The sequence below is a fragment of the Helicoverpa armigera genome, chromosome 23 (assembly GCF_030705265.1).
Source record: "Helicoverpa armigera isolate CAAS_96S chromosome 23, ASM3070526v1, whole genome shotgun sequence".
Lineage (NCBI taxonomy): Eukaryota > Metazoa > Arthropoda > Insecta > Lepidoptera > Noctuidae > Helicoverpa > Helicoverpa armigera.
In genome coordinates, this window is record NC_087142.1 from 7,571,869 (window position 1) to 7,598,472 (window position 26,604).

Consider the following 26,604-nt stretch of genomic DNA (forward strand, 5'->3'; position numbering starts at 1 on the left):
ATATTCAAAACATCATAAAAACGTAAAAGATTTTTTTGCTCAAAAGCCCTTTACCACATTTTCCCTATCCCTTCCTCTACCTGCTTCTAAACCACATTTAACCTGTATGAATATTAATGTCTGACTCTACTTACTAAGGCGGATCACACACTTACACGCGAAACGCTCGAAGTTGTAAACAAAGCGAGTGATACACTATGAAAGACTTACAGCTATATGAAAACTTAGTAAAAGGAAGAAGACACAGCTGTCAGAAAGGCAATTGTATAAAAAAAAATCTTTGTATAAAATGAGTGCGTGTTTCGTATGATACAATAATTTTTGCAGGTATAAAAAATATTTTTAGCAGCTTTGTTGGTCTAGTTTTGTTTTTAAAAAGTCTGGAGGTATTCTCAATAGTAGTGTTTGAATACATATTTGTTTATCTAAAACTATCGTAAAGGCTTTTCAGGTTAATCAGCTTGATACGACAAGAAGAAATTATACTCTAAATACTCTTGTCTGTGTGTGATCCACCTAAGGGGTACATCCCGACTCTCCAGTGTGCTTCCATCTGTATATATTTATGCAAACCTCATGGATTCATTTAAATATAATTCTTTTAACTTACACAACTTGCAAACTAGTACCTTTTTACATGAATATTGTATTTCTTTTGCGACGGAAGTGGATTAGTTATTACATTAGAATAAGAGTTTATTTGTTTGTTAGTTTAAATCTTATCTCAAGAATTACTGGTCCAATTTGAAAAAATATTTCAGTGTTACTTAGCCCATGTTATATCGAGGAGTGGAGCCATTTATATGGGTGCGCGAAGTAGCTCTCACGGGACGCAATTGCAACTTATAAGGAGTGCATTTAATTAGCGAAGTATTATTATTTTTCTTGGTCCAGTAGCCCGTCTTCGTGGTTAGGCGATATATAGTTGCGTTTACTACGAGTTTTGGTAAACATGTTAAGCCATCGGTCCCGCCTATCGTTAGATACAAGTGGCGGAAGGCCGAGAGTTTGACAAACAGTTATAAAGGGGTATCATGTCACATATTAAGTGTGGGGTTCTAATAGCAACTCTTGAAGAGCTTAGGTACCGCTAAGTAGCAGTCGTACACATGATCACAGATAAAATAAGGCTTAGCAGAGAAGTCCGTGGAAGGATGACCATCTATATCAAAATGACTGGGGATAGGCAGATGATTAGATACATGGGTCTTGTTAAAGTCAGTTAATTCTTCTTGCCGTCCATCAACTCAAGTAAACCAATGAAATATAAGTATATAGACGCTGATTTTCTTTTGTTATTGTTTCAGGACACACGGACACACGTGGTGGTGGAATTGTATGAGACTGAGAAGTCATACGTGGAGGCTTTGGAGATATTAGTCAAGGTAAGACAAAATATTTCCATTTTGAAGGTGTTCTCACCGTTTTCAATTTCAGTATAGTTATTTTAATTATATTTACCTGTGTCTCATGATTTTCTTAGTTATGTAGGTGTACCAAAGTACTTAGTCAGTTGATTATGAATTGGTATATTGGGCCATTTAAAGACCTTTTAGTGGTGTATTTGATTATTGATTATTTAATATATTTTTATTTAAATTTATCTAGAGATTTTGGAATCTTTGTGGGAGAATTTTAAGATTCAAGTTGATTCAAAACAGTAATTCCAGCTACTAACCCACTTCAAACAAAAAAAGCATTGCAATTTTCCGACCTTTGCTTTTCATTGCACCATGAAATAAAGTCACGAAAAATTCTCAAAGCAACATAGTTCAGTTCAAAAATAAGAATGACACTCTTTCTTTTGTTTTAAACCTTTTCTTTTCAAGCCTTCAGTGGCTGCCTTTGGGAAACATTGTATTGTGTTATAGATTGATTGCTTTGTCTTCCATAGAGCTGTTGTTATTTGGTCTTTTACTACAAATGTAGTGGAATAGTCGCTTTAGGTTTTGGACCTTTGTGATGGTTCGTCAAGTGGTTATTGTATTTTTTTAAATAAGCCCGTACATATTGTAATACTAGCTGGTGCCCGCGACTTCGTCTGCGCAGGTTTAGTATTTCGAACAATATGTTTACAAATTGTAGCCTATGTGTTATTCTGATGTATAAGCTATATTATTGTAAAGTTTCATTAAAATCCATTCAGTAGTTTTTGCGTGAAAGAGTAACAAACATCCATACATCCATACATACAAACTTTCGCGTTTATAATATTAGTAGGATTAGGCTTTAAAGTTCCTCGCTATCTTCTTACGTATGTAAGCATCTCAACTTATTCTTCAACAAAACAACAAAGTATGTGTGTATGTTGCGCTATCATCTTCCGAGCCTTTTCCCAACTATGTTGGGGTTGGCTGCCAGTCTAACCAGATGCAGTTGAGTACCAGTTACCCGGGCAGTCCTACACCCCTTGGTGTATGTATGTGGCACCCTCAAGCTTAATAGATCGTCGTCGTCGTGTCAGCCGAAAAAAAAACAAAAGAATCCCCCAAAGTTCGCCACTTTGCTCGATCTTCAGATCTTCCGTCCATTAAGTGATCCTACTATGTCTATCTAGGTTAATATAGATCACAGTTCAATATTTCTCAGTACATATTAACTTATTCACAATAGTCTATTAAAAAGTATTAAACTTGATAGTATGCTTGAATACCTAGTTTTTCCAATAATATTTAAAACTTTACACTGAAGCTTTCAAAAACACTTTACTGTAAAGATGTTTATTAGTTAACGAAGTCAATAAAATGTAAGAAAACTAGTATTGTTCGTCTCGTTAGACTCTAAAGGGCTCTACACACCAAAGCCGCTGACCCGGCGGCACAGCCCGGCGGCACGACTGCCGCGGCATGTGGTGTTCTAGTAATTGTCAAATACTCTATGAAAGCTGGCGGCATGATTGTACAAAATACGGCCGGCGGGTTGGGCCGCCGGGCTGTGCCGCCGGCATCAGCGGCTTTGGTGTGTAGACACCTTAAAGGCTATTGGGTAATTTTAAATTACCTACTTCGAAAAGCATTAAACAGATAAATACCAAAATTAAATCCAAATACTTGATCAAGAGATTAACATAATTATTCAAGCAAACAACCTCTTAAACCAAATAAGGTATAAGTAGAATAATAACAAAAATGGCGCCCACAATTTAATATTAGATAAGTGAATAACATGACACAAATTTCGTCTACCGTCATTAAGGGGATTGAGGAAAAGACAGCTGTCTTAACCCTTTATCCCTGAAGGCGTGAACATAGCCTTAATAATTTGAAAACAGGATCAAATTTTGTAGCAAATATTGTGATCATGAATATTTGAATGCTAATGTTTTTATTAGGGTGTTGTGGGATCATTTTTTTTACTTTTTACTCTCATTAGGTTGAAGTTTATATTCCATTGGTATCCTACTATCCTACTGTAATATTAAAAAAGCGAAAGTCCGTTTGTTTGCTACGTTTTCACCCAAAAACTACTTAACGGATCACCATGAAACTTTGTACACATATTCTTGGTGGTACTAGAATGAACATAGGATAGGTACTGTTTATAAACACACCACGCGGGTAAAGTATTTTTGAGTGTCATAGAGGTTTACGAATCATTAGGTTAATTTTCAATCCAGCTACATCATTAACAAAAAAATACTCGGATTCGCCCTAAAAGACTCCATAAAAAATTCAAATGGAACCAACAAAACGGCGTTTTTTCTCCACCATCAAGATCAGTATGGAAATTAATTGTAAACAGTAAAATTATAATAATAACTCGGTAACACAGTTGGGCCGTTAATCCGGTCCAAACGAGCAGAGGACTGACAAATTCGTTATATTTATGGAAACGATGAAAATACAGGGCTGTCATCTTAGAGTTACTGATCAATCTTAGTGTTTCTTCGGTTTTCTTTGTTCGGTAATTAATGAGCTGTCGAAAGGACCAAATGGGTGCTTCGTATAAAAGGACCAAAATTTTGCGCACTTGTGTTGCCGCTGGTCCATTTGAAGGGACTATAGTTTCTAAATAATGTTGCATTCTAAGAAATAAGTGCACTTAAAAACTGTATATAAAATGAAACTGTGTTTTGTTAAGTATGGCCTAAATATAACACTCCCAGTTACAAATTCTAAGTAATATACGAAGATTTTGAATTTTGAACTGTCTGGCAATTCGAACCGCAAATCCTATTCCAAGTTCGAAGGTTATAACTTTGAAGCCATTCAAGTAATTATTTAGGCCGTTTTCATTTAGAACGAGATCACTTATGAAAACGAAAAAAAACGGATACTTTTTATTTTTATTTAAAAAAACCAACAGTAGTATAATATAAGTGTACAATAATAGCATAGACACGACATTTTCCACAGATTCTTTGAGATATCAACTTCGTCAAATAGCATCGATTTTTTCGTGTGTAGTAAGCGGTTGCAGAAAATTTGACCAACCCTAAATTCGCTGTGGTTTTCCCACTCAAATTTTCCGCTCTACCTTTCCATCATGTGGGTCGGGCTATTTATTGTCACCAGTACCCCCTCTCACGTCACCCCCCTTAAATAACGCATCGCAAATAAGTATCAGAAGGTTTGGGAAGTTACATCAAATTCGTGAAATGAGAAGTACAAATGTTTGAGAATTAACAAAAATAACGACTGTTCTGACATATTGGCTAGATGACATACAATCTATCTATAATCAAATCTGGAATTGATGACATCACTAAATAAACATTTATGAACTGAAATGAATCACACTTATTTAATGAAGTTTTAACGCTGATCCATAATATAAACTACTGTGTTTTTTTTTTGTCTTATTCGGCAAATATTTTCGTGTATTGTCGACTTTGAAGATCCCTTTAGTTCATGTACAACGAGTGAAGCTTTTGTCCCCATCTTCTTTGCGTTACAACCTTGTCAGCCCAAGGACAGATTTAACAGAGGGCCATAGAAATGTGTCGCGAAGGTACTTTTAATTATTTTGTAGGCCAGACTCGTGTCTGTCAGAGACGTTGACTCCAAGGTCTGAAGTCACTGCTAATGGTACGATTTGTAAGTTGTATGTTTCGCGTATTTTAAAGATTTGTACCGTAGATGATGGATACAAAGCAGTCTACCTACAGATAGGTACCTCGTTTCTGTACATTTTTTGGATATGGTAAACAGCATTTTCATAACATTTTTTGTCAATCGATATCTGCTTCCTCAAATTCGTTTTGTTTATCTGATTCCTTTTCATTATTTTAATTACTTATTATAACTCTCAAAAATGTTACTATTTAAATCTCTATAGTAACCTTATCTTAATTTTCATCACCTTTGCCCCAATCTATGTAATATCATTCGCTATCTGACTCAGCGAAAACACCATATTCATATAACAGAATTGCGCGTATATTCCAGTTTTCTACTCCAAAAGCGAATTCAGCATCTCCAAATAAATTTCCATTTTCAACGTAACGAACTTCCAGTGCCATATCTTTGTACGTTTTGATCTTAGAGCATTTAAATCACCGGAACCACCACGAATTTAACCGTCTTACCACAGAAATTTTTAAACGACTATTGAACACTTGCCTAAAAAAATGACAGATCATGACGTTGAAATAAGGTCCATTTTGCAGCCATACTGTTTTTAGACAAGTGTTCAACAGATGTTTAAGTTTAAGGCTGTCTCAACGCGAAAGAGTCTGCCAATTGTCAAAACAGTGATAGATAACACACCGTTACTCACATATCAATAATGGTCAACATAGGCATAAACTTGACGCATACATGTTTGTTCACAATATTCACACGTCTGGTAGAAGGAAAGTCAATATTGTCAATGTCATCAATGGCGTTTCCATTTTAGTTAACTTCTCCAAGCTTCCACCCCCTCCTTTGCTTTCCCTTTCTCTGATTAGGGTAACCAAACTGTCAAAGTTGAGACACGGAACATCAAAGTAATCCCATGTTTGGCACAAAAGTTTGTCACTCAAAAAGATAAGAATTTTGCCTATATATATTTTTATGGTACTTCTTGTGGCAAAAATGTTTATAACCTTGTAGGGTACTTGCCGTAAGGTTTTATTACCGTTGTAAAATTCATAAAATATAAAAAAAAGGTATTGTGAGTTTTATTGGCGAAAGTTGTTGGTCGTTTTTGCTTTTATCTAATCGAGTTTCGTGCTGTAGGTGATTATGGTTTCCTTGTGTCTGAATAACTTTTTAGGGTTCCGTACCTAAAGGGTAAAACGGGACCCTATTGTTTTCGCTCCTCTGTCTGTCCGTCCGTCCATCTGTCACCAGGCTGTATCTCATGAACCGTGATAGTTAGAGAGTTGAATTTTCACAGATGATGTATTTCTGTTGCCACTATAACAACAAATACAACAACTGAAAACTAGAATACAATAAATATTTTGGGGGTTCCCATACAACAAACGTGATTTTTTCTCATTTTATAAATAATGGTACGGAAACCTTAGTGCGCCGAGTCCGACTCGCTCTTGGCCGGTTTTTTTTATAATAAGGTTGTCAAGAACCGTACTGTGTTGTCCTAAATTTGGTGGTTTTGTTGTTCTATTTTGGTCAAGTCGGTCATTATCACGCACGTAAAAGGGTGGGTTGAAGGGCTTACCTTAATATACTACTGTATTTACTGTATTGTTAGTTTTACTATGTCCAATCATCATTACCTACTGACCTTCTTTTTTATCTATCTGACCTGTAAGTTAATGTTGAGACACAGTAGGATGAAGACTATTTTTGTGTTGATAATAAATAATGGAATCTTGATTACTTTCTTTGAATTTGCTCTGTAGTTTTGTCACAATTTTTAGTTTGTAACCAGTCGAAATCAAGACCTGTAGAGTCCTTACCTATATCTTTCCAAGTCTAATCCCTCTATAACTTTATTTTATATTATGTTGATGTTTCTAATTTTCGTAATCGATTCTTTCTAAGTATATCTTAGACACAAATGGCTGATAAAAAGGTGAAAGAAAACATCTTGAGGAAACCTGGACTATATAGTCATAGTGAAATCACCAACCCGCATTGAGCAAGCGTGGTGATTAATGCTCAATCCTTCTCCCAAATCCTGTAACTGTATGTTGATGTTGAAATAAAAATATTGATGTACTCTTATTGTATATCAATAGTTAAAATTTTAAAGACGATGAAAAGTTTATGTACAATGGCGACTTTAACCTAGACTTGGGGTACATAGTTTCCTTTGAAATAACCACATCTTAACAAAATGTTATTTTCAACAGAAATACCTCCAACCTCTAAAGAGTCCAGAGAATGCTGCTCTTCTGGACGCGTTCCTGGTGGATGAGATCTTCTACCAGGTGCCAGGGATCCTCAACGTGCACCAGGTCTTCTTGGAACAGCTGAGGAGAAGGCTGGAACAATGGGACCTGCAGCAGAAAGTTGGAGATGTGTTTTTAGATGTGGTGAGTTAACGTTGTCTGTAATAGGTGATTGGTTTAAACATTTTAGTATCAATAACTTACTGCTCGCGGCCTTAACAGTCATCATTTTTTAATAAACTCGTAATTTCCTTCGAGATTTCTTTAATATTATCGAAATAGTTGTTAAAGATTGTTAATAAAGATTGCTTTTTCAGTTTTTTATTTGTGTCCAAGTAACTAAGAAATATTTTATAGCTGTATGGAAGGAGTTATGCTACTCAAAGTCTATTGATCTTAATAATGTCAGTAAACAGAACGTTTCTAATATCTTTGGGGACAACTTTTCTTATTTAATTACAGTTTAATCTTCAATTTTCATAATATTGAGAGGTACTGTCATTCAATAGTCTCAAAGGCTCTTAGCTTCTGTAAAATGATAAAAAACTGTCAGTGGCTGCAATTATTATTACATTTTTGTAATTATTTAGATCTCAATTTCCCCAACTTTGTCCACATTTCTTCGGTACATCACCAGAGTACATATCCCCATACTGATTTTCATTTTAATAAGTCGAGCCGTTTTAACGTGATAGTGCAACAAACTCTCTTTCGCATTTATATGAATTGTAAAGATTTATAGATTTTTGCTGATTGAAGAAGACTTTTCTCAATATTACTATGGTGAATTTATAATAATGTATTTACATAGTGTTATGCATTGCGTTGGCCTAACATTTGCCTTCGACAGTGATTGATGAAGATGGAACGAAAGAATTTTCTTGTTATCGTATTTACTTACCTAAGTAAAATATGTAGCTTAGGCAAATAGTTTAGGAAACCTAATATGTATATTAGTTTCTGATAAACATTATTACTGTTGAACATAAACATATTTTTAATAGGTAGGTACACCAAAGTTAGTACCTAAGTACGTAGGTTTGTTACTTTTTCTCGAAAAAACTCCATGGATTTGAAAATCCTTGGCCCGTGTTCTTCTCGTATCTCGAGTGAACTATTTCCGGCACATGGATGAAAAACAGCCTGCTATTCTGATTTATGAGCTATATGACTGGGGACAAAGAAACTTTCTTTAAATCTTTCTACAATTTATTGAGTGGCAGAGTATTAAGTATATTGAAATAACGTAAAGGGTACGGAAAGTTCCTTCAAAACGCGGGTGAAACCACAGGTGGAAGTTAGTATCAGATAAATAGATGCTTTTATGTACACGTGCATATTAAAATAAACTATAGGAAGCAAAGTAAGGAAATATGATTATATGACATCGTTTACTGTGATTGCTGCACAGGTAATAAGCGGATATTAGTTTATGATGTAACGTAAAAGGTGGGTAGTTTCATGTTGGAAGTAAAAGCTCTTTGTGATAGAACTTGAACGAGGTAGCCGTATTACAAATAAAATACACTGGTTCTATGCTTAGTATATAATATGTAAGTTCAGTTACGACTAGGTACTTAAAAAGAATATTACGTTCAAAAGAATAAGTATTTTATCTATTGCGGTGTTCCATCCAGAAGAATAAGTATCGAAGAGATTAACAAATTAAGGCTGTTTGCTGGTATATGACAAACGTAATAGAGTAGGTACTAAAAAGGTAATAAATTACAATTTGTTATAGGTAATGTTTAAAATAAATATACATTACACCGCGTTAGAATCAAAACCATGTAATACAGCGCAGTGAACAATTACCTAACTACTAAACTAAGTAATTTCTTTCCACTACAATGATCTTACGAGAGATCATACATCATGAACCATCGTATCGACTTTCATCTCTGAATAATCTGACAATTCTATTTCATCTACATATCTCACAAACATGCAAATAAGTATGTAATTAAATCTTCTGGTTCAACAATTGGTCCAGCCTTTTCCAAAGCTATGTTGGAGTCAGCTTCCAGAGTTTTACATGGATCGACTGCCAATCTGACCTCTTCAATCCAATATTTAACCTGGGCAACCCGATAACACTTGGGGACTTAGAGACTAGTTGTTAGACTTTGGCTTTTGACTAGCCTTAATCATTGCAAAAGATCTACCTATCTAACATGCACCCCGAAATACGGAGAAACTCGTCATGACATAGTTTACCGATCCACGACTGACCAAGACAATCTTGACCTTGTAACAGATCGACCAGTACAGCTTATCTAGCCACGTGCTCAAACTTAAACCTCCTTGTTGCAGTTCACAAAACCCACCGTAATGGATACCTACATGTCTTTCATCAACAACTTGAAGAAGGCGAAGGAGACGATCAAGACGGCTTCTGCATCACGACCGGCCTTTGCGAAGTTCCTGGACGCTATGGCGAGAGACCATAAGGGCAAGCTGTCGTTGGACAATTTGCTCATCAAACCAGTACAGAAGTTCCCGAGTTATAAGCTGTTGATACAGAGGCTGATAAAGCATACAGGTTAGTTTGTTTAATTTGTTTCCAAAATCGGCTCGAGTAGTACTGAGTTAATCAGTTTTGTAATTTACTCTCACTCAATCCATAGATAGGAAAACATCTTGAGGAAACCAGAATCACCCGCTTTGAGCAAGCGTGGTCATTAACGCTCACTACTTTTCTGTGTGAGAGGAGGCCTATGCCCAGCAGTGGGAGGATAAAAAGGCTGATGATAATGACGATGAATCCATAAGTTATATTTGGGAGATAATAATAAATATTTTTGACTTGGTTTTCACTGGCAGTTTTTTTCAAAATTCGCATTAAATCAAACTGAGTGCTTTCTTACCCCAGAAACAATTATTTTCCATGTAATTTCTTTTCTTTTGTCTTATAAGAATCGTTTCGGCCTTAAATAAATTGTGTTCCTCGTTATTGATGTCTCTTCCCCTACAACCGCCTTGAGACAATATTTCATAACAAGGGCAGGTGCGAAATTAATTTTCTCTAAGTACATCTTACTTTTATAACAAGACTTTGAATTTAATAGCAGCTGTGCCATATTTCTTTTAAATTATCTGTGTCTGTATATTAAAATGATATACTAGGAATTTCCCCTGTGTCGTGAGTGTGGTCCATTCGGGAATCGATCCCGCAATATATAGCCCAGCAGCCGTAGCTACTGTCCTTTACCACACCACAAAATGCATTGATTTTTAAAACTTTTCTTCTTTCAGACCAATCACATCCAGACCACAAACTTCTTCTAGAAGCTCAAAAAGAAATCCATGATCTACTAGAACTAATAAACTGCACTGAAAGGGAAAGCCTGGAGCTTGAACAACAGCAGCAAACGTTACGGGAATTAGAGCAAATGATTGAGGGTCTATCAAATCTGGTGACCTTGGATCGAATGTTCCTAAGACATGAGATGGTGACGATGCCGTCAGCGCAGGGGACCATTAAAGATAGAGCTCTCTTTCTGTTCAGTGATACTTTATTGATTACTAGTGTTAAAAGGAGGACGGGGACTATTAAGAAGCCTACACCGTAAGTAATATTTTGATTAACTGATGCAAACTTTGTCACTTCGTTCATTATGTAGATTTCATTCCCATTCCGAGGGAACTCTGTTCTTCAGCCAAAGAAAAATGTATCCTACATACATATATACATATAATGCCTATCTTCGTCTTCAGGATACCACCTAATTTTGTGCTAAATTCATCTCGATTTTTTGGCGTTTCAGTGTGAAAGCTTAAAAGTGATATTTATGATTTATTATTCTTCTTTCTGTCTTGTCATAATCCTTAAATGTACCTACTACTTATGGTTATCACTACATAAAGATAATTATTTTAATGTTTTCTTGTTTTCAGCACATACCAAAGTTCTATAGCGAGTCAGATGGAAGGAAACAAGTACAAACTGCTCATGAGGATATCGCTGGCCGATCTCGAAATTGTTAAAGGTAATACCCATTTACAACTTATCTGTTAATTAAATCTGAATTTTTGAGTAGCTTTCGTTGTAAGAAAAAATCTTTGAGGTTGCAAAAACTTGCGTAGATTGGTGCTGTGATTACAGAAGCAAATAATAATGTAATATATGATACATACATAATTTTATTAGAGGTTTAATTTGTTCTGGATTGCGTAATTCTGTACATGAATAAAAAGTCATCACCGAAGATGAGTAAGTTAACAATGAAAAGCACCTGTATGACAAAGATTGAAAAAGAAATACTTAAGACAAAAATCCACATACATCAAGCCCTGAGCAAAACCAAACAAAAAAAATACCACAAAGAGAATTACAAACAAAACATGAAAGACCCGTTTACAAAAAGGTTATTGGCAAAAATGTTTTATTGAAAATTACTCAAGCAGACCTCGGAAAGGTCAGTTCCCATCTTGGGAACAAACAAACGAAAATCAAGGAAATTGTTACGATTGCTTTGTTAGATTCTGAAGTAGGTCAAATAGTAAGTGCTGAAATATTGATTCGATATCAATAATAAAGTTTCCACGGCAAGAGTTCGAAGAAATAGCGCCGGTAAAGTTTATGATGGAAACTATCGCGTGTACCGAAGTCGTATAATTTTCTAGCCTCACGGGAGGAAAAATATTGTTAGTAGGTAAGCGAGAGGTATCGGCCAATATTTAAGAACTTACCTAGTATAAAGCAATTTGTTTTCACGTAGGAGAGTTTTTGTTAAATAATAAACGTCTTATAGTTTCATAGAAAATTATAGGTTTTTTCTAACATCTATTGCACAGATTCATTTAATTTTCAACAGAAAAGAAATGCTGTTCCGCGAATATCTGACATTTATCGTTCTTATAATAAAGCAGGATATCCTGTTTTAGTTACGTATGTGAAGTTCACTTTACATACTTTTAAAAGGAAATCGTTCTGATTCTGATTTTCCAACATAGCTTCATAGAGAAGCTCTTACAATGATATACCAGTATTTTTCTTAGTTTCATGCTATAAACAAGTTCAATTTAACTCCAGATCCATAAAGATCTACTCCACTCCATAAATTATTATGTACCGAACCGAATATACCAAACCACACAAAACTCTAATCAATCCATCATTTTCCTACCAACAGCTAAAGACGAGAACCTAAGAAGAATAATGCATGAAGTGGAAACATTAACAGAGGATGTGAACACACTGACGCAGATATCAGAAAACGTAGCGGCGTTGCACACACAACATGCACAACTAGAGGAGATAGTGAGAGAGATGCTACATAACCTGAACCGACAGCTGTCGGAGAGACAGAATAGTGATACGCAGCTGTGTTATATGGAGATCAGTTTGAATACCTCGTAAGTATTGGTGTAGGGAATAATTTGGAAACAATCAAAAGGATATTATAAGATGATCATATTGGTGATGGTATAATTATGGTAGTTAGTATATTAACAGTAAGATCAGTCGAAGTGAGATGTTGTTAGTGTGATATTATTTTACTATTTTATACAGAGAACAGCGCAGTAACGAGAAAATATATTGATAATGTAACAAAGTTGTAATTATGGTTTCCAGAAACGGTCCAGAGAATTTAACAATAATTTACCCGAAAGCGGAGAAGAGGAGCAATTGGGAGGAATTAATAAATGAGACCAAACAGAAATTATGTGAGTAACATTAATTTAATATACAGGCAGACACATTACACAACATACCAACTATCCGTGATATTATATAAATATACAAGGATATTAAAAAACTCGAATTCTCATATTGTTTTCAAGACTAAGCACTAACTTTCCCAAAAGTCTTTAACAAGGCTTTTGATTAGAACGACCACAATATTTAATGAAAATTTTAAATGCAATTCCAGGTGTATACGGTCAAGAGCGACCAGCACCAGAATTCCTGTCGCCAGTTCCGATCCGCAAGACTCGAGCTGGTCTGCAGTTCACCTGCGCTGCTCCTACCCTGCCTCCGAAGGGACAGTCACCTGATGTTTGGGTAAGTACGGGTTTAGGTAGACCCTGGAGTAAATATAGTTTAACCTATATACTATGTATTATGTAATAATTAGTCTTCTTCATATTTCATTCTTGTCACTATCAGCTCAAATCTTATCCATCACCATTCTTACTTGTGTTATTGTTCAAACCCATTCGTCCTTTCATTCATTTAAATTCTTAATTTGCTTCAATCCGTTATCATCGATTCACCATTGTCTTACGTCTAGCTCATTTGTTCCAAATTAAATTAAGATTGACCCAACAGCCACCAGGATCACTACAACTTTAACCACACCGACAATCAAATCACGCCAGTCTAATATCAACAGTAAAACAATAATATTACTTCTTCTACTGACAAATACCTCATCACATTCCAGGTATGCAACAGCGACGGCTATGTAGGCCAGGTCTGCGTGCTCACCCTCTCCCCCAAGCCGCAAGTGACGTCATGTAATGGCGTGTGCAACGCGCGCATTCTGTGCGTCGCGTGCGTGCCGCCTGCGCCCGCGCTTACGAGGCAACAGACTTTGGATATACCGTGAGTGATGTTGTCTTTTAATTTATTTTGTCACCCAGTCACCCCACTCTGCATGGAGATGAAATGGGGAGACCTTTACCCAGCAGTGAGACTTAGGAAAAGGAAGTTACTGTATAGTCAGCAATAAGAAATGGCAATTATAGGAATGAAGGCTTTCTTCAAAAAGCTCGACGCATTTAGGTTTTGCCAGCTTTCATTCATCGGTTCCAAACTTACTTCCATATAATATATTCTTCTCTCTGCCGTGTTGGACTTATGTAATGTCGAAAATGCTAAGGCAAATTAATAATTTAATTGTTGAATGTTTCAGGAGCACGAGTTCGCTGAATAGTACAAGTTCAGTAAAACCCGGTATCAGTATATCTGACCCTGATGACAGTTGCAAGAACATACGACTAGACAGGTCTGTATCATAATATATCTTCTTCATTCCTCATCTTCATTCACGTATCATTATCATCTTCATTCTTATTTAAATATCTTATAATATATAGTACCCGTTTTTATAATTTTACAAATCGCAATAAGAATTCCAAAAAGTTAGATGCTTTATACACAATGTAGTATCCAATGGTTCAACAACAAAATCGAATTAAGCACCAATCAACTATTCAGATTTAATGTGCCCCGGGTAATAAATGTTTTACCACCAAAATTCACAGCTCATCATCAAGCGACGAAGAAGACGACGGGTCTTCAACTAGCGAGAACCAAGACGCCCAATCAGAAAGAAGTCAAGAGTCAGCCACGATACGTCTACACAGCAGCCTGACAGCCAGTTTGGGCAACCATAGGACCACTTTAACGCCTAACCATAGCAAGAGTTTGAGTACACCTCATACAGGACAGAGTATACAAGTCCATCCTGTTATGAAGTCCAGTTCAAATCCTGCGGTGGATAAACAGGCTATGGGGATTAATTCTGGTAAGTTTGACAAAATTTTCTTTATCGTATTTCAGTATTTTTATGGATATTTCTCAATTCAGTGTCTTTGATGTCATAGTTAGAATCTTCTTTTCCTATGTCTTCTTAGATTTTGAATTTAAGTCTTTCTTAATTTACTACCACATTTCAAAATGTTTTAGGATTCACAGTAATTACTTCTTGTTATCTGTAATTTTTAAATGTCTCAAATTCTCCAGAACATTATCTTCTTTATGATTAATAATCGTTGTTAGCCTTTTTCACTTTATCAGGTTCTAAGCTAATGTACGGTTTATATCTAGATCTGTTTTTATGCTATGTGTTTTCTTTGTATGTATCCCATTAATTTATTCACATATATATTTCCTATTCCATCGCAACTTAGTAACTGGACGTGCCATGTTGGGTAATATAGACTATCGAAATAATTACTTTTGCATGAATTTCTGCGCTTTTATTTTCTTGCTCTTTTAGTTACAATCAAGGGCTTATCTGGCATTATACATAGCTTAAGAATTTAATGACTATTGATATCGTTTAATTAGTATAAGACACCTAATCCACACATACAATAATCATTACCAGAAAACTGTAGGTAAATGACATTACAACGCTTTGCTTCGCCAAAACCAAACGCTTCAATATCAGCACTACACAAACAAATTACAAAAGCACAACCATCACAGTTATCCCCAACTAAAGTGACATTTTGAAAATTCCAGGGACACTCTCATCACCAGCCAGTCGTCAATCTTCAGAAGACAGTGGAACTACTGCGAATCAGCCCACGATGTGGCTTGGCACGGAAGATGGATGTATACATGTATACAACTGTTTGGATAACATCAGGATAAAGAAGAATAAGGTTAAACTGCAGCATAATTCGGGGGTTCATTCCATTGTGTAAGTATAATTGTCTATTTTCTTAATAGACTCCTGGGTATTGTTGCCATAGTCCGGCTAGCAATAATCTTTCAAAATAACGAATTTCCCATCGGTAAACCTTTGTCTGGGATCCAGATTGACTGATTTTATCTCCATAATAAAAACGTCTGAGTATTTATTGAAAAATAAAACCATATCATTATGAATATGAAATTCTCTTGAAATTCGAAGGTCTTTTAATATTTTTTTTCGCTTTCAGTTACGTGGAGGGAAAAGTGTTTGTTGCTCTTGGGAATGGCGATCTAGTCGTTTACTGCCGAGATATTGGTAAGTCTGCAATAGACATGAATTAAATAAAACGATGGTAAATACCATGATTAGAACAAGATAATATCAATAACCTGATAATGAATCCTTTTGGATTACGAATTCATAAATGAGATGAGGCATCATAATCACATCAATCATTGCCATAACGCAGTGAACGTCCACTCCAGGAGCGAATATCAACTGATTTTGCATGCTGTATTAAAAACCGCGATAAATTGCAGCCAGTCCCAAATTCCAGAATTGAAATGGGACTCTCTTCTATTCTTCTATTACTGTCTGTTCTACTAGACCTTTGTTAATATTCGCAGACGGTTCATGGACGGAGCGGTCGACGATCCCGGTGGGCACGGGCAGCGCGCCGGTGAGCAGCATGCTGCTGTCGGGCGGCAAGCTGTGGTGCGCCACGCACGCCTCCATCAAGATCATCAACCCGCATTCACTGCAGGTGGGGACATCCTAGTAAATGTATTAAGACGACATGTATGACCCACTTTAAGAAAATGAAAGAAGCCACAAAGACGAAATTCTGGAAGGATCATAATTAGGAGAGAGTGTTATGATAAGAGAATCATTAAGTTCTTTGTTTTAAGAGGGCCATTTATTTTTAAGTAGAAATTTATATAACTTGGTATTGCGTAATTTTTTCACAATCACTTTTCCTCTGATTTCAGGTGGACGAAACATTCCAAATAAGTTCGGAGACGAAGCCGATCAGCCATATGGCAGTAGCAGGTGGTACGATATGGCTGTCGCTGCACAATGCTGCCCAGCTCCGATGCTATAACTCCAGCACTCGTGAGCAGTTGGCAGAAATTAATATTACTCCACAAGTTACTAAGATGTTACATGGTAAGGACATTGCTTCTGATTCTAAGAGAAATCGATGTACAAAATCATGCAATTGGCATCATTGCTTCTTCATACTTTAATGGCTTTTGAAATTTTAACTAACAATGTACATTTTTGTACTCTAATCATAACGCAGTAGCTTACATTAACTACAATTTTACCAGGTCTGAGAATAACGAGGGGAAAGCTAGGTCTGTAAACGCAAGATATAGAGAAACAACTATTAATTATGATAAAGCTACCGTGCAGGTTTTTGAAAAAAGACCTTTTATTTTTTTTGTTACTGTTACTAGTGTGCCATGAGCTCAGTGCATAACGGACAGCAACGAGTGCATTCATTTTCATCATTTTAGCGATTGCTTAGCTTTAACGTTTTGAATGTTTCTTCTCAGCATTAAACTTTTGAAGTTATTTTACTTTGTAGCGTAGCGGTTGTTACCAGGTACAGAACGATTCACGAAACATGACCACTTTCCAGAGGGCATTTTAAGGTTCCCCCAGAATTCCAGTTTGGGAAGCTTCCTGTCTTTCGTATATGCACAAACAAGCACCATTTAAGGGACATCTTTCGTGAACGGCACCACTGTAACTGCACTTAGGTCACATGCCTACAGTCCTTACGTAAGATCTACAGTATATTCTGGTGTTATCAGGTTGCGACGACATAATCCGTCAGCACAAAGCCGCGTGTTTGCGCGTGACGGCTTTGCTGGCACATCGGGACACGTTGTGGGTCGGCACGAGTGCTGGCGTGCTGCTGACTGCGCCGCTGCACAACTCGCCTAATGCCAGGACTGGGGTGTTCACTGTGCCGCATCTTACTGGTGAGTTATCGTACAAATATATAATTATTTATTTATTTATTCAAGGATTTAGGGATTCAGTTACACTAAATATACCTGAGGCATGTCAACTGTCAACTTGACAACTTTATTTGTTGAACCACTGGCAAAGCAATATCAGTTTTTTAATTATTTATCTTGAATCTGCTTCAATTACAGATTTATTATGTACCTCTCTCCTATTTGAACTCAATTATTTGTAGAATTAGCTTCTACAACCGTAGTGCGCAAGTGTATCGGTTTGTTCCCACTAGTTCTACTGCTTAGTTCTACCGTAGAACTAATGGGAACTTTTTTTCCCACTAGTTCTACTATATGAGATGTAACAAAATAGTAGAACTAGTGGGAATTATGGTTTTTATTGGTATTCCCACTAGTTCCACTGAACATTGGCAGTAGAACTAATGGGACATTTTGTTCTACTAGACAGAAGAAGTACAGTCGACGGCCTGGGTGACATCTCGCCGTGTCCGGTAATCTGTAGTTGTGATTTTTTTCGGAGCTCAAAATCGATCAGTCAAAAAAACTTAGATTTTTTTCAAACTTTCAGCAAAATTCAAATGTTTTTCTTTATAAAAGTACTAGGGCAGCAGAAATAAAGAGGAGCTAGTTAATCCTTTTGTTCATCTAATTTTATAACACCTCTGTGGTGTTGTTTAAAAATCAGATATTGATATTCATTAAATTATACAAAATTAATGTAGTATTGAAATTATTTAAAAATACTTGCGGATTGACTGTTTGAATTGCAGCCCTATGATTAAGACAAAAAAAAAAACAAATAAAAATAATAGTTTAAAAACACGCTTAAAAAAATTACAAAAAAAAAATAAACATCTGTTGAACACTTGTCAATTTTTTTTACAAATTATGACGTTGACCTAAAGTCCCTTTTGTAGCCACACTTTACTTAGACAAGTGTTCAACAGATGTTTAACTTTTTGTAAAAGACTGTTAGTTTCCAGCACAACACTCACATTAAACTAACTTTTTAAAGCGTGTTTTTTTTTATCAATATCTGATTTTTAAACAACACCACAGAGGTGTTATAAAATTAGATGAACAAAAAAGATTTACTAGCTCCTCTTCATTTCTGCAGTCCTAGTACTTTTCTAAAGAAAAACATTTGATTTTTGTTGAAATTCATGAAAAAAATCTAAGTTATTCTGACTGCTATCGATATTGAGCTCTGAAAAAAATCACAACTATCGGCCGTCGACTGTACTTCTTCTGTCTAGTAGAACAAAATTATGTCCCATTAGTTCTACTGTCAATGTTCAGTGGAACTAGTGGGAATACCAATAAAAACCATAATTCCCACTAGTTCTACTATTTTGTTACATCTCATATAGTAGAACTAGTGGGAAAAAAAGTTCCCATTAGTTCTACGGTAGAACTAAGCAGTAGAACTAGTGGGAACAAACCAGTGTATCTACTCCGTAATGGAAAAAAAAATGGCTTTGACACCCTCATACTAAGCTTTGAAGAAATTACAAACAAATGAGGTGGAACTGCTTTCTTTACAGGTATTACCTACGGGCATACCGGGCACGTGAGGTTTTTAACGATAGTCGAAAACCCAGCTGCACAAAAGCAACCAGCAAAGACCACACAGACATCACTCAAGACGAAGGCGCTAAGTCGCAGGTCGACAAACGCCGAGAAACTACAGAAACAAGCTGAACCGACTCAAAATAATAAGGAAACTCTTATCATTTCTGGTGGCGATGGACACGAGGACTTCAGGAGTTCTTCCACGACAGAAGACGCAGGCAGAGAGGATTCGACCAATCACCTACTACTGTGGAGAGTCTGAACAAATTTCACGGCCTACAGGGTTCTAATATTGGACGCCAACCGCGTCGAGGACTTGAAATTGACGTTTTGCATTCTTCGTACGGATCACACGTCAGTGAAAGCCTAAAGGTTTTATTTTTTAAATGTTTTCGTCAATGAATGTTAGTATTATTCCAGCTTTCATTTCGAAATGTTGATGTATGTTAAAAATATAATAAATCATTTTGTGTTTGCGCTTGTGAGCGTGATATGAGATTATTAACGTTAGGACATGAAATGTCACATTTTATCAATTTGCCCCAATGTATCAAAATTAATTTAAACGTGCAGTATTATTAAATAAATTGGACCATCTGTATAATGGCCTGTTGCGTACCTTATAGACGTTTCTATCAAGTGTTTTAGAACTATTTACATGTATCCAGCCCATATCAAGACATTTGTGTCTTTATAATATTATCGTTGTCTGAGTAGTAGTGAAATACTGTTTTAGGCTATTGAAATAATGACAAATTTGTGTACCTAAGGGACTTTTAGGTCTTCTAAATTGTTCATTACTTTCATTGTCATAGCTTTCGTAATTTTCGTTACTCGTGCTTACTAGCTCAATTTCGTTTTTCACTAGACTTTACTAGAAAAACTCGGCTTAAAAATATTCTGTACTCAAATCTGCAAGAAGATTTTTGATGTCTAAAATTAATTAAAAATCTAGACTGATCTCTTCGTCTATTTAGGTGTAATCTTTAGAACTATCTTTTAGATCGAATCTTTCTTATTCACTTTTCACGGAATCTTCTAGAAAGTTGAGAAAGTAATCAGGGGTAACTTCAAAAATGATGTTTTCGAAACCAAAATCAGAACTGTAACCTATATTTTTCTCATTTAGATTAGAAGTAGGTATACAACTGTTATTCCGAATGTACCTTGCCACATCATCGAAAATCTGGTCAAAAAAGAGATATATAATTTTGTGATTGCTCAAAAAGTTTTGTAATGTTACCTGATCTGACAGAAAATGAGAGCAACATTTTTTAAAATAGGATGTTTGGACGATGTATCCTATATTTATAATATTGCAGAATAATAAAAAAGTCGCACTAACATGACTGTGTTTTATTTTGGTAAGATTTGTGACTAGTGAGAATTTATTATAAACAATATAAATATCAAAGCTTCTCATGTTTTGTTTTACTTTTTACTACTATTCGTGTTTGTTCCTACCTTTATTTACCTTTATCTAAGAGGTCTAATATTATTCAAATCTTATAAAATTTAACTCCAAGTTTATAAAGGGTGTGCAAAAGACCAATTCCAAAATTTCAAAATACATTCTTTAGTTCTAAACTAGTCCATCGATTGTGTTATTTTTACCTGCTATATACATAGGTTCATACGATATACGCATGGATACTTCAATTGGATCTATAGTTTGTTTTAAATTGTATTAATTGGTTGATTAACATGTGGTAAGTAACACAAAGCAAATTAATGAAGCCATGATAAACAATCTATATTTTATTTGATCAGGTCACAGACAAATTTTTATAATTGCACTATTACGAAATCACTACTTACAGATTAAAGTTACACCAAATTCCATAAATATGTACCTATATCTTTGAAAACATCTAATGACAAGAGTACTAAATATATTTCTTAGTTACATTTTTCTGCTACGTTACTTATGAAATCTTGGAGATAATCTTTGTCGCCGGAAATTTGATTTTTCTTGCCCCTACTCACAAAATATGGGTCCATTTGTAGCTGAGCTGCCAATTTCTTTAATATAGTCCGCCTGTCTCGATCGTTATCATCAATTTCCCGTTTTACTTTGCCTCCATCATTTTTAATCGTTATCAAATCAATTGCAGCACAGATTAATTCTTTGGCTTTAGCGAATTCCTCTTTACGAGCCGAAGACGTTCCGTTTTTTAGAATGTCAATATCTTTTTTACCTCTTGCGATGTAATATGGATCATTTCGTACAGATTTGACGATCTCTTCAATAGCTCCGCGTCTATCCCTGGCTGCTTGCTCCAAACTATAATTGATGTAGTATTTCTTACCTCGCGATATATAATAAGGGTCATCTGCTTCAGCTGAAGATCGACCGGTTCTTTCGACTAAAATATAATTTGGCTCATCAACGTACATTCGGTTATCTAGAACAGTTCCTGGCTCAGTGGTTTGTCCGTGTAATCTGCCCGATTTTACTAAATTACTCCTACCTCTTGAAGGTCCATTAAATAACCCTGAAAGTTTGTTATCCCTTCCTCTTCCAGACCAAAACGAATTCGGATCAGTATTACTCTTTTTCAGACGTGAAAGATTCTCGATATCATCTTCAACGGCATTTATAGCATTAAGAATCGATTCTTTCAAATCCATTTTACGGATCCAATTAGGCTCTGACAGCTTTCGTCTTCCACGATTACCCCAAAACGGTTCCTCTTCCCGTCTACCTCGGTTGCCCCAAAAGGGTTCATCAGTTTGCCTTCTTCCTCTATTACCCCAGAATGGCTCAGTATCATCCCTTCTACCGCGATTGCCCCAAAAAGGTTCGACGTCTTCACGCCTCCCACGATTTCCCCAAAACGGTTCTTCTTCACGCCTGCCCCTATTTCCCCAGAATGGTTCATTTTCTGTTCGACGACCTCTGTTGCCCCAAAACGGTTCCTTTTCTTGCCTTCTGCCTCTATTTCCCCAGAAAGGATCATCGTCTGATCCTTCAACTTCTAAAGAATTTCGACGACCTCTTGTGCCCCAGAATGGTGCTATAAAGTCATCTCTTCTTTCTTTCATATATTTAAATTCTTCAGATGTTTCATCGAAGTCTGAGCAACGTTCACAAGATTTCACAGAGTAGCTAGGGTAGTCGACAGGGAATCCGTAAATGTTTTCTAAAGAACTATCACGTCTTCCTCTGTTGCCCCAAAACGGTTGTTCTTTCATCACTTTATCATTCGATTTAGGATACTTTTGTGGATTCTCATATTCACTATCATATTTTGTGTTGTAATAGTTGGGTTCATTACCGATTTGCTTTTTACCTCTATTTGGCCAAAATGGACGATCGTCATCGTCATTCAGCGATCTCTTAATACGTTCATTTTCAGGTTTTTCTTTCAAAGAACTGTGCTTTTTGTGGTAGGTTTTAAATGATTTTGTTTTATTAGCCTTGCCAAGAACGACATCGGTGGTTATTATGAGGACGAAGAGGAGAAAAGTTTGTACTTTTTTGCGCATTTTGTTAGAATCTGAAAACAAAGACTAGAATGAGTTGACTATGAAAGTTCCGTTTAGTTCTTTTAAGATTCCATGTGATGTACCTAAATCCGTTATATATCTTTAAAATTTTGCAGGAACTGATGATAAATATTTATTTGAGGAACAATTTAACTATTTGTCACTATTATATTTATATATTAACTATTTTTATTATAATATTAACTATTTTTAATTATTTGTCCTTACATTTATATTAGTTCTCAAAAGTTAAATATGGTTTAAAAATTATTTGAACTACAACGCGGATCAAGGAATTGGTTGGTAGCGACTTATAATCAAAGGGATAAATGAGGAAAGCCAAATATATTACCCCATATAACACTATTTATGTAGGAGTTGAAACTACTGAGAAAATTCAAAATTACTTAAGCTTACTAACCAAACTTAGGTCCTTACAACCAGAAACCAATAAACCCACAAGATAAGATAAAGAGCCAGATAAAAATTAGGTACTCACATAAATTTTCCGGTTAAGCTTAATACCATGTTTCCACAGCTTAGATATGAGAAGAGGTACTGACTTCAGGGTTGCTCCTTCGTTTCTGAGGACTGGATCCACTGGAGCCTGCTTTTATAAAGGGAAGGAGTGTAGGCGAAATCCCTAGGGGTGTCGCAACTAATTTTTTCGTTTCTCCCCTTGTGTTCCAGCGGGAGTATGTGACTGTTATTAAATTAAAACAATGCTAGTTGCGTATTGTTCTCGACTTCTGTTAAGGGGTCAGCTCTAAGCTTGGATTCTTTAGTACCTGTTTTTTTTGTATTTTCTTTAGGAGTATCTTGATCTAAAGAGTTTGTATGCTATAGATTCGGGCAATGTCTGTCATCATTTCGAATTGGGTAGGTACGTAATTTTTTGGACTATAATCTGCTTCAAGAGGCTGGCTGTTTTTTGAAGAATTTTGGTACCAGTTCTAGACTGTAAAGCTCAACTTCTTTCAAAAATATCTCGACAGCTTCTTCCGTTTTTATGGCAACCGCCAACCCTATAATATTTTCAATATCAAGTCCAGTATAGGAAATATTCAATGAATATATAATTTGTGTGTTCCTCAGTTTTATTCGGATATTCGTAGATTTTTGACCTTGACATCAAAAGTGCCAAAGTCAAGAGCTTGTTATTTTTTGATAGCATTATATTTGAAATCTGTGATGCATATTATGCTTCTAGAGTCAACCTTGACTCCGTCCAATGTCATGGATTTTGTTTGAATATTCTCCATTTTAGGATATCGATAGTCAATTTCAAATACTTTCAGATATTTTTATTTCTATTATATGACCTATTCTAAGATCAGGCTCTGAAACACATGACAACTTCATTGTAAGTAGACAGATACATAAGACTTTATTCAGCACAAACAAAACGACACAAGTACCTATGAAATAATACAAAACAAAAGGTGCGGTGCAGTGTCTTAAGTTTGCACGGAATGGTCCAGCTCAACATGTGTCAGGTAGAATACTTGACGCTGGTATTCTGCTGGATCCCTACAATGACGTACGGACGTCGAGTAGACCGAACAATGAACATTATTAAGGCGTAATTAGTGCCCAGGACTGGGTGTATTTGAAATAAGGTAAGTGTTAATGAATAACTGTTTTATGTTGTGTGTGTATGTGTTGTGTTTAAATACGGACTATTTAGGGTGATATGTAAAAATGTGATATTGTACAAGCTGATATCTTTTTTTTTCTTTCAGACAACTGACTACGGCTGGACCGGAATACGGCGATGAAACACCATCAGGGAAGAAAGGTGTTACCGCTATAATATGGACGTATTTGAGATCGTCATACGACGATGTTTTTGTAATTCAATAAGTACTTAAGTGACGAAGCACAAGCAAGATAAACTTAGGGGATCTTAAAAATATTAAGTACGTGGGCATTGAATATTATTAGGCTTCAAATATTTCGTTAGGTGGCTCCTTATTTACCGGCTAGTATTTCTTATTTTTTAAATAAGCCCATTGTATTTTTGTAACTTTTCCAAAAATATATAATTTATTAGAAAGCAATACTTCCTCTTAAAGAAGTTTTTCCTTTGCCCTTACTGGTCACAACATGTTTGTTTTGCCGCCTTGATTACATCGCTCTGGAGCAGCTGGGAGAGGACAATGGGGAACAATGACACAATTGGTAAAGGATTCATATGTAATCTTTTTGCCCTTTTAGTAATGGTGTGATATAAACCGTATAATTATTCCTAAGTAGCAATTCTACCTGTAGAATCGTGATTCAACCTTGAGAAATAGCTCAAAATAATACCAAAATCTCAGTATTCGTAAGTATGAAAAAAACTGAAAGAAATTCATTGCTGGACGAACGGCTCTCCCAATGTTCGCCAATTAGCTCGCTCTTCACCAACTAGCGTACGCTGCATGCCGGTGACATTGAAAAATTCAATTTCTATGTAAGGTTAGATAACGAAGCAAATAAATCTTAATAAAAATATCTTCTGTAAATGTTTTCATCACAATTTGGTTGTAAGAACCCAATATGAAATCAAATTATGATGAAAACAAATACCTACATAATATAAAATGTATTTTTTTCCCACTGTACCACATAACCCAAGTCTCCTTAAGAACTCTTGTGTTCCCACAGTAATAAGATTGCATGTACCTATTTCTTGGTCCGGTACACATTGTTTAAAGTAGAATGATATAAAAATGTTGGACGTTTGTCCGTGGACGCCACTCTTAGAACACTCCTTGACTGCATAAGACGTTAGTGTTAGGGGCTAAATATTTTTATAAGTATATTTAGAACGTTGCCTACAAAAGGATAACTATTTATTTAAAATGAACTAGAATTTTAAAGCTACCATCTGCCCTTTTTTTCCCAACTATATTGGGGGGGCTGAGTACCAGTGCTTTACACGGAGCTACTGCCTTCTGATCTCTTCAACCAATTTATGATTTCAACCCTGTTACCTCCTGGTAAGACTGGTTGTCAGACTTTTTGGCTTCTGACTACTTACCTACCTACCTACCTATTGGTACCTAAGTACCAATTGAACGTGCTTTCCATCAGTGAAAGAGTGTATCAGACTCAGAAACTGGCTAAAAAAACATGGTTTTACTAACTTCGTGTACACGTATACTAATTAGTGTAAAAAAACATCTTTATAATTTTTCATCAGACTTTGCAGGTTCGAGGTCATTCACTTTCATGTTTTACCGAGTCGTGATTGTCAGCAGTTTTGGCTTTCCAAAGCCCCTTAACTTTGGGTCACTGTTTGATCCCCTTGTTATTTTGTTAACTCCAAAAGTATATTAAACTACCTTTTTCACTGTTAGTAGTTAGTTATACATATTTACACTGTTTCGATCAAGTCCGTCTCTTTCTTCAAGTTAGCTTAGGTAATTTAAATAGATAAAAGTTCCCACACAGATACACGCTATAAATATACCGTAGGCAGGGCATTATAACTAAATCTCAAAGTAGATACATCTATCTCTAAATTCTATCCTAAAAACTTTCTCGTAATAATTCTTCAATAACAATTTGCAATAAATTATACCAGTTTTAAAAATAAAATAAGCTTTTTAAGTAACAATATTGGGCATAGCATTCATACGATTTTGCTTTTCTTTCTCAAACTCGAAACTTAAATATAACAGAGCATTAATTATAGAATTTATTACAGAATATGTTTTGATTTTGTACCGAAATAGATGGCCTCATACAAGATATGCATTCGTACAGTCAGTGGCATAACATTTTAAAAAGTTACAATGTAAATGACGAAGTTAAATGAAGATGCACCAAATACTTTACGAGCCGTAAAAATAGCCATGTCCCTCTATGTATCCTACATACCGGTATACCGGTATCTATAAATAAATAATGT

The 26,604-nt window shown here is 35.7% G+C and overlaps 2 protein-coding genes across 7 annotated transcripts in view; one reads left to right on the forward strand and one right to left on the reverse strand.

Annotated features, from left to right (window-relative positions):
• The window catches only part of LOC110373736 (uncharacterized protein), a 112,737-nt gene extending 92,174 nt beyond the window's left edge, over positions 1-20,563 (forward strand). For 2 of the 6 annotated variants that reach the window (XM_064040740.1, XM_064040741.1), the window contains exons 4-22: positions 1,308-1,385; positions 7,244-7,426; positions 9,596-9,824; positions 10,538-10,850; positions 11,180-11,271; positions 12,418-12,640; positions 12,861-12,952; positions 13,159-13,289; positions 13,672-13,832; positions 14,143-14,235; positions 14,495-14,757; positions 15,143-15,163; positions 15,480-15,660; positions 15,902-15,969; positions 16,281-16,417; positions 16,644-16,821; positions 16,986-17,012; positions 17,475-17,645; positions 19,190-20,563. In XM_064040740.1, the coding sequence (XP_063896810.1) occupies positions 1,308-1,385; positions 7,244-7,426; positions 9,596-9,824; positions 10,538-10,850; positions 11,180-11,271; positions 12,418-12,640; positions 12,861-12,952; positions 13,159-13,289; positions 13,672-13,832; positions 14,143-14,235; positions 14,495-14,757; positions 15,143-15,163; positions 15,480-15,660; positions 15,902-15,969; positions 16,281-16,417; positions 16,644-16,821; positions 16,986-17,012; positions 17,475-17,645; positions 19,190-19,479 (2,931 nt within the window). In that variant the 3' untranslated portion in view covers positions 19,480-20,563. The remainder of the gene's footprint in view (positions 1-1,307; positions 1,386-7,243; positions 7,427-9,595; positions 9,825-10,537; positions 10,851-11,179; positions 11,272-12,417; positions 12,641-12,860; positions 12,953-13,158; positions 13,290-13,671; positions 13,833-14,142; positions 14,236-14,494; positions 14,758-15,142; positions 15,164-15,479; positions 15,661-15,901; positions 15,970-16,280; positions 16,418-16,643; positions 16,822-16,985; positions 17,013-17,474; positions 17,646-19,189) is intronic. The other 4 variants (XM_064040744.1, XM_064040745.1, XM_064040743.1 and 1 more) reach the window with 3 other exon arrangements.
• Positions 20,564-20,962: 399 nt separating this feature from the next.
• Positions 20,963-23,309, reverse strand: LOC110373740 (uncharacterized). Its single transcript, XM_021331088.3, has 2 exons — positions 23,206-23,309; positions 20,963-22,717 (listed from the first exon to the last, which is right to left on the reverse strand). The coding sequence occupies exon 2, from the start codon at positions 22,704-22,706 to the stop codon at positions 21,117-21,119; it is 1,590 nt and encodes a 529-aa protein (XP_021186763.3). The 5' UTR covers positions 22,707-22,717; positions 23,206-23,309; the 3' UTR covers positions 20,963-21,116.
• Positions 23,310-26,604: the final 3,295 nt, after the last annotated feature.